This window comes from Saprolegnia diclina (genome assembly GCF_000281045.1).
Source record: "Saprolegnia diclina VS20 unplaced genomic scaffold supercont1.74, whole genome shotgun sequence".
In the NCBI taxonomy this organism is placed as follows: Eukaryota; Oomycota; class Saprolegniomycetes; order Saprolegniales; family Saprolegniaceae; genus Saprolegnia; species Saprolegnia diclina.
In genome coordinates this window covers 220,560-228,127 of record NW_008246141.1, presented here as the reverse complement: position 1 = coordinate 228,127, position 7,568 = coordinate 220,560, and the positions used below count along the sequence as shown (strand labels likewise).

The window sequence follows — 7,568 nt, the reverse complement described above, 5'->3', positions numbered from 1 at the left end:
TCTGGTTCGTATCATTTAGAAGTTACGGATCGCGGTTTGCAGCCCTCGTGCTAGCGCTTTTTGTACAAATTTCCACAACACCAAGGCGATCATTTGACTTTGATATCACTTGCTCTATTGTTAATGGAATAGATGTATTGTCTTCGATGAAGTGCTTCATAGTGCCACGAGCAAGAGCACAACAAGACTCGTCATGGTACTCGTGACCGCAACGCTCGACGACGTCGGCGCCGTCGTCACCGTTGTCTTGGTCGTCGCTGCGGCTGTGGTCGGCGTCGGCACGGTCGTCGGCGCAAGCGTCACCGTCGGGTTCTCAGCCATGGTCACCACCGGTGTCGTCGCAAGCGCGGGCACGTCGTCGTAGATGGACGTCGTGACCTTGGGCGGGAGGTTGTTGATCGCGTCGTTGTTGTTGGTAAAATACTCGACGATCGTCATGTGCTGGATCGCACGGAGGCTCACGCCGCCCAACGAGCACGAACCGACGTACGCCATTGAAGTGGTCACGGCCGCCCACCAATCAGTGCACGCCGGCGCCTGCGACAGCGACGACAGCATCGCCGGCGACGCAATCTTGGTAAAGATCGTGTCGAGCGGCGCCTTGTTGGCGTCGACCTGGACGAGCCCGACGGCCGATGCACATGCGACCGCCTGGGGGCCTTGGATGATCTTATAGGTCGCGTCGAGGTCGTTGAAGTTGCATGGCGAGAGCACGGCCGACGCCGTCGCCGTCAAGGCAAGAAGGAGGTAGAGGACCAGGCTCTGCATGCTGGCGAAAGTGAGACTGCCATCGTCATGGCCACCTGGATGGCAGAAAGCTTTCTGTGACATGTGGATATCCATTGATACAGGTGTGGTTTCCAAAACTCTAGAAAATAATATTTAAACGTCACGCCACCGCCACTCGCGTGCGTGGCACGTTGCCACGTCACGTAATTGCAGTTGGCCAAGGAAACATGTTTCTGATTCTGGCACCGACCTAGGATATGCAAGGCGTCGCACTTTGAAGTAGGTGCGAGAGGATTTGCTCCTTGCACTGGGCGCTGCTCTTGCTGCGACCGGTGCAAGAAGAGACGTTTGGCTACTCGGCCCACAACTCGGCGACCGACCGACATCCGCCCGACCAGATCAACAAACCCAGACCAAGCCTAGGATCATTACTATTCCGTCTGATTCAGCTCCCAGCCAGTATGGAGCTCGTGTTAGTCTGCTTTCGCCAGAAGCCTTCGCCTCACTGGGTCTGTTGTCGCTGCAACGCGGCCCACTCGGTCTTGCCCCATTTCCGGTCCACCGACGCGAGGACCATGTACAATATACATGGATGATATTTAGATATTAGAGCATGGCGGTGGCGAGGACGACCGAGGCAATTGCGAGCGAAATCGTCGCTGCGGACGCACCGCCCGTCGGGTTGACCGGCGCCTTCGTGGTCGTCGCGGCCGGTGTCGTCGTCGTCGGCAGCACCGTCGTCAAGACCGGGATCGGTGCATCCGTCGTGTTGTTGGCAATGTTGGTTTCCACATGGTTGATGTAGTCGTTGTTGGCGGCAAAGTACTGCGCAATCGTCATGGCCTGGACTTGCTGGAGCGAGACAGGGCCCAGCGTGCAGTTGGGCACCGTTGCCATCGACTTGGTGACCGCCGACCACCAACTCGTACACGCGGCCGACTTGCCCAAGGCGTCGAGTAGCGTCGGGGACGTAATATGTGTAAATACATAGTCCATGGGCATCTTTTGTGCATTGCTCGTGTCGAGGCCGACCGCCGAGGCACAGGATGCGCCGAGCGGGCCTTGGATGACCGCGTAGACGTCTTCCATCATGGCAACGTTGCAGGCGTCGAGGGCCAAGGCGGCCGAGGCGCCAGCAAGCAGCAAGGTGGAGCGCATTGTACTAGTAGGTGTTGAACGAAGCAGGTTGGAAAATGACTCTGAGAAGCAGGTGCAGTCGCGAGGTGCGAATGCATCGTTGCCTTTCTGCCCACCTGCGTGTCGCATACGGTTCAGTGACACGAGACGGCCGCGTCACGCGACCGCCGACGGTGGAATGGTTGCCGCCAAAAAGATGGCCATGCAGCCTTGACCAATTGCAAGGGGGCAGTGTTGGTATCTCTAGACTCGATAAATATATTTTACATTGCAGGACTTTGTCGACATCGATGTTTCGGAGAACATGTCACTTGAAGAAGAGAGTTGAAGAAGATGGGACTCAGATTCCGTCCAGCGTCCCATCGCTTGGCAAGCTCATCGCGTTGGAATGTCTGTCTCCAAGTTCATGACGATGCTCCCAATGTGTGCGATACATCGATTTGGACATCCCGATCCAAGCTAGAGCTGGAATCCCAACAAAGCCTACATAGTCATTTAGTCGATAATCGTGTTTCCTTTGTCACTACTTTAGTACATATTGGAGTAAACATTGTCGAATATGGACGATGTTCGTCCATCGAAGACGAGGGATTCGAAGCCTTGGTGCCAAACTGGTGCCAAAGCTTCGATCTTGACGGCAGCGCGCCACGATATATCAAGGCCGCTCCCATTGGTCGAATCATTCATTTTGGCGTCGCTTGATTGGCTGAAATGTTGAATTCGAGGCGCGGGCGACCATACAAATCCTATGCGTGAAAACATTCACGCCGTTTGATTGGTCGAAAAGGCGCCAAATATATTTCATACGATTTCGTCAACAATTCCGGAGCGAGCCATTTCCCGAGATGAAGCTCCTGACCGCGACCGCTGCCGTAGCCACGCTCGCGCTCGCCGTCGCCGAGACGCTCCCGGCCTGCTCGCCCGCGTCCGAGGCCGCCATCACCAACTCGACCACCTCGGAGAACGCGACGCTCTGCGCCAAGGCCGAGCTCAAGTCGCTGGGCACGCCCGAGTCGATCACTAACCTCTTCGACTCCAAGATTCCATCGAGCCTCGCCAAGGCGGTCGTTGCCAACGCCAACTGCCAAGGCTGGTTCTCGGAGTTCACGACGCTCCTCAAGGCGGCGGGCGACTGCGCGTTTGGCACGATCTCGGCGCCCGCAACCGCCAAGATGACGCTCGCGCAGTTCCTGCAGTTTAGCAACACCAACAACACCGAGTCGCCGGCCTCGACGACGCCCGCGGCCACGACCAAGGTGTCGCCAACGACCGCGCCGGCGCCAGCGACTGCCGCGCCGACGACCGCGCCGTCCTCGGCCGCGACGCTCTCGGCGGCTGCCGCGCTTGTCGTCGTCGTCGCTGCTCAATTTTGCTAAGTAATTTGCATTGTCGATGGCGATAGCACTGCTTTGGTGCACGCTTGCTTCAAGCCCAACGATTGTCGTTCCAATTGCCGTATCTTGTGTGCGCAACTCGGAGAAACGCCATGTCGTTCGGGCAGAGCGACGATCTCGCGTCCTTGCTCTCCTGCATATGGAGCCGTCTCTACGCTGTCTACTGCACCACGTCGTACACCTGCGGAATATGTATTCCCTAGTCCTACATCCTACGCAGCCTGCGGGCTGGCATGCCATAGGCATCAAACAGGTTGCCTCGGGGTTGGCTCGACGACGCAATGACGTGCTTCCTGGTCCAGGGCACGTGCGAATTGAGGGATACAAAAGTGAATTACACATAGACGTTGCTACTTGGCGGGAAGCCGCTCGACGAGGGCGCCGTAGAGCTCCTTGAACTGCGCAAAGGACCAGCTGCCAAGGTTCTTGTAGCGCGTATCGGCCTTGTCAAGCATGCATACTGGCAGCTTGTCGCTGTTGTACACCACAGCGAGCTTGGCGTACAGCGTCTCGCACGCAGGGCTGTTCAACAAGGCCGTGAGCGTCGGCGCGTTGAGCTTGGCGATCCCTCGCAGCGGCGCGTCGGCCATGCAAGCAGCGACCGACGGGTCCTTTGTGAGCGCGACGAGGCTGTTCTGGAGCTCGTGCCAGTCGACGTCTTCGCAGCGATGGACCTTCTCGCCTGATGCGGCGACGACAGCGAGGGCGAGCAGAAGCAGCGGGACCACGAGGCGTTGGATCATGCTACGCGACCTGGTCATGAGTTGCGGAATGGCAACATCCTGATTGAAACCGGCTCGTAGCCTAAATAGGACAATTATCAGACACAATTCGGCTAGTTAAGGCAGAATCCAGTTTCACGTCACACCGCCTTCCCGCGCTCTCTCAGACTGGACCTGGTGGTTGCTGCCGCGGGGCATTGGGGGACAGAGCTACTAATTGAGCAACCGTTTAAGCTCTACGCCCGTAGCCTGCATCATCGTACGTGGAGTGACTAGGCTACGAAAGCAGTGTTTGCTACTAGGATTTTTTACAAATCTTGGACACGACAGGAAGAGAGCAAGGAGAAAGACTAACGTTATGGGGACGATAGCAAGCGCGGGATGATGTCATGGAGCATATAGTTGCGCAGCGTGTCGAAATTCCACTTGGCGAGGTCGCGACGGGTCGTGCCACTGGCGTCGAGCTGGCACTTGGGCATCTTTGGGTTGTCGTAGATGGTCGCCGAGAGGTTGTTGTAGAGCGCGCGGCAGGACGCGCTGTCGAAGAAGGCGGCCCACTGCTCGCCACTTAGCGGCGCCGACGACGCGAGAAAAGCAAAGTCGGTCACACCGGCGTCGGTCATGCACGGGGCGAGCGATGCCATGCGGTCAATACCATCAAAGAAGGCGTCGAGGTTGAGGTCGTCGCAGTTGTGGAGCTTCTCGGCGGCTGCGATGGCCACGCACGCCAGCAGCAGCACCCGAACCATGTCGTTCGATCGTCGAGCTGGTCTCTCGGTCTTTGTCGCTGGCACGGCAAGATTGCACGAGCCAAAATATTGGAAAAAGGATATATATTACATACAAAATGGCAGTCAATGTAAAAAAATAGAGGCCAGCCTGGGTCGGACAGATAAGCCGGAATTCCCTAAACTAGTATGTCTAGGCCCAACCCAGAGAATTCAAGCTCCGTGGTAACAGCAGCAGTGTACCTCAGCAGTACCTCGGGCAGGAACCATACACGCTAATAACGCATGGCCACGGGCCGATGCTGAAACCGAGGAATCAAATGGCTTTGGCCAAGCTTGGAGCAAAAGATATTGATGAACAAGGGGCGCGGACCGCTTCTTTGCTCCATCCGAGGCGCCCCGTTTCTTAGGACGCACCAAAATCACGCTGCCGATCGTCCTGCACCGCGACCTCCAGTCGCTGACGCCACCTCAGTCGCTGGCGTCTTCCGAGGACCTTGACAAACTGCGTAGCTATGCCGCCGACCGCGACGCCTGGAAAGATTTGACCGACCGTGTCGTCACGGGCCTCACCCGCGGCCACAAGCGTCGTAGGGCGACGACAGAAGAGCCCCCGCGCCGCCGCCTGCGCAGCCACGGACCGGCGAGCGAATGAAGAAGAAGGAGATTGCTAGTCTCTACGTATGCGAAGTCTTTGTGTAACTATGAAGATAACGCGAAACACGTTCATATATATAAGGGGCGCGGGAGGCGTCATTTTACACGCTGTCAAGATAGTTTAGTCGTATATACACAAACAATTAGGTAGCATCACTATGGTTCAACGAGGAATCGTTTTTAGACGGCGATCGTGGCGTTGAGCATCGCGAGCTTGAGCTGTTCAAATGTCAGCGCGCCCAGCGCCTTGATGTCCAACCCATCGGCGTTGAACGCGCAGGACGCTGGAAAAACCTCACGGTACACGCGCGTGACCTCGTTGAAGACTGATTCGCAGTCGGCGCTCGCAAAGAAAGCGGCGACTTGGGCGTGCGTCGGTGCCAAGAGCGTCATCTGGAGGAAGACGCGGTCGGTCATGTTGGCGGCGCGCATGCACGGCAGCAGCGACGGGTGGGACTGGATCGACGCAAAGTAGTTGCCATAGAACTGGTCGCTCTGGCAGCTCGGCAAGTCGGCGGCGAGAGCAAGCGCGAGAACGACGACGAGGCCCACGATCAGCCTCCGCATGCCCATTTTGCTGCTGGCTCGTTCGTAAAAATGATGGCGTCGAGCCAGTTTGTATTATGGCCAATCACCGCCCGCGCCTCCTCCTATCCAAACCCAACCAGCCTTTTCACATAAAATCAAGTCGATAGTCTTGCACGTATAAATGCATATGTCGTCAAATTGGCGACGATAAATATGTACACAATGTGCTCATGGGGGTGTTTTCGCCGCAACGGGATTCCCAGTGCAGTCCGGCGCAGAATCCACCAACACGGTCGATTTGCTAAAAATTGCTCTTTTTGACCAATTGGAATGCGATCCAAAATGCAGCGGCGGCCGCCGAGGCGCTCGAATCGCAAAATCACGTTTGGAAATGAAATCGCTCCTACTTGGCACATTGATAAAGTACACGTTTTAGGCTATGAAAAGTGTCTTCATGTCATCGACAGCAGCCGATAAGAGGTGTTATACCCGGTTGAAGTTTACCGTCGTTGATTGGCCATAATACTATGATATTTACACCAATGGGAATCGAGAAATCTGAGCCGGCACACCGTCGCCGGTCTCGCTGCATGCCGGTTGAGTGTCATGATGTTGCTAGATAGTACTACTTCGAATCTGTGTAGAGTCAGCAACTCCATATCAACGACGACGGCGATGCTGGAAGAGTTCAAACTCCAACGAGTGTTCGGCCACACTCCTCACGAGCAGCTCCTTCGAGCGCATCGCACGGTAATACTACTACTGTGAGTGCATCCAGGCACGAAAAGACTACCGGTAGACGCTCGTCATAATTTCGACAAGGCAGGCAAACCATATCCTGGGCTCAAACAACGACTCGAATAATTACTCTTGCTTCACAAACACTTCGACTATAGGTTGAACGACGTCATCCAGCCATGCTCAGCTTGGCTCGTCAGCAGCGCATGTTGAAGCTCGTCAAATGTCTTATCGCCGAGCGTCTTGATGGACGTGCCGGTGCGGTCTATGGCGCACAGAGGCATCTCCTCGGTGAGCACGCGGAGCAGTGCTGAGTACAGAGTTCGGCACGAGCTGCTATGAAAAAAAAGCTCGAGCTGCGCCTCGGACGGCGGCTCGCTGGACGCGAGAAAGTCGACGTCGGCCATGTCGGCCTCGCGCATGCAACGCGCAAACGCTGGCTGGTCGTACAGCGGCGTGAAGTAGCCGTCGATGCCTTCCATCATTGCGCACAGAGGGAGGCCGTTCGGGGCCGTCGGTACCGGGGGCGGTGTAGCCTTGTCGTCTCCGGTGACGGCGCTGCAGAGCGTCAAGAGGATCACGACGACGACGTCCATTTCTCAAATGAAAGACCGGATCGCGCTGGAGACGCAAATTCGCTAATCCAAGTTGATTTGCCCCGTTACATGCGCGCCGTACGCCGTAGTTATGCTACGTTTATTCGTCATCGTATACTGCTTTAGCGAATTGCATCGCGCACGTGGCAGTGCGCGCGTTTCTCAGACCAGCGCCGTCTCATGGCCAACTTGCCCTTTCTACCCGCTGCTTGGAAGGCCCAAGGAACAGCACCAGTATGCCAGGGTATGTCCAACCTACAGAAGCCAGCAGCTCACTACACATGCAAGCAACACACGAGTTTGCATCCTCTTCCTCGCTTGATCGGGTCGTTCATTCTT

The 7,568-nt window shown here is 56.3% G+C and overlaps 5 protein-coding genes across 5 annotated transcripts; 1 reads left to right on the top strand and 4 right to left on the bottom strand.

Annotated features, from left to right (window-relative positions):
- Window positions 1-156: 156 nt before the first annotated feature.
- Window positions 157-1,887, bottom strand: SDRG_14576 (hypothetical protein; the record flags this gene model as incomplete). The annotated part of the gene is made up of 2 exons (XM_008620714.1): window positions 157-762; window positions 1,363-1,887. The coding sequence occupies 2 exons, from the start codon at window positions 1,885-1,887 to the stop codon at window positions 157-159; spliced, it is 1,131 nt and encodes a 376-aa protein (XP_008618936.1).
- A 794-nt stretch (window positions 1,888-2,681) lies between these two features.
- On the top strand, window positions 2,682-3,470 carry SDRG_14575 (hypothetical protein). The gene has a single exon (XM_008620713.1). The coding sequence runs from the start codon at window positions 2,712-2,714 to the stop codon at window positions 3,240-3,242; it is 531 nt and encodes a 176-aa protein (XP_008618935.1). The 5' UTR covers window positions 2,682-2,711; the 3' UTR covers window positions 3,243-3,470.
- Window positions 3,471-3,610: 140 nt separating this feature from the next.
- Window positions 3,611-4,731, bottom strand: SDRG_14574 (hypothetical protein; the record flags this gene model as incomplete). The annotated part of the gene is made up of 2 exons (XM_008620712.1): window positions 3,611-4,004; window positions 4,349-4,731. 2 exons carry the CDS (start codon window positions 4,729-4,731, stop codon window positions 3,611-3,613), a joined length of 777 nt encoding a protein of 258 aa, XP_008618934.1.
- Window positions 4,732-5,440: 709 nt separating this feature from the next.
- On the bottom strand, window positions 5,441-5,978 carry SDRG_14573 (hypothetical protein). The gene has a single exon (XM_008620711.1). It carries the CDS (start codon window positions 5,938-5,940, stop codon window positions 5,548-5,550), a length of 393 nt encoding a protein of 130 aa, XP_008618933.1. The 5' UTR covers window positions 5,941-5,978; the 3' UTR covers window positions 5,441-5,547.
- Window positions 5,979-6,785: 807 nt separating this feature from the next.
- Window positions 6,786-7,229, bottom strand: SDRG_14572 (hypothetical protein; the record flags this gene model as incomplete). The annotated part of the gene is made up of 1 exon (XM_008620710.1): window positions 6,786-7,229. The coding sequence occupies one exon, from the start codon at window positions 7,227-7,229 to the stop codon at window positions 6,786-6,788; it is 444 nt and encodes a 147-aa protein (XP_008618932.1).
- Window positions 7,230-7,568: the final 339 nt, after the last annotated feature.

Bases quoted from the DNA above. Each gene is read 5' to 3' on its own strand.
- SDRG_14573 (XM_008620711.1), bottom strand. From the start codon at position 5,940: ATGGGCATGCGGAGGCTGATCGTGGGCCTCGTCGTCGTTCTCGCGCTT.
- SDRG_14575 (XM_008620713.1), top strand. From the start codon at position 2,712: ATGAAGCTCCTGACCGCGACCGCTGCCGTAGCCACGCTCGCGCTCGCC.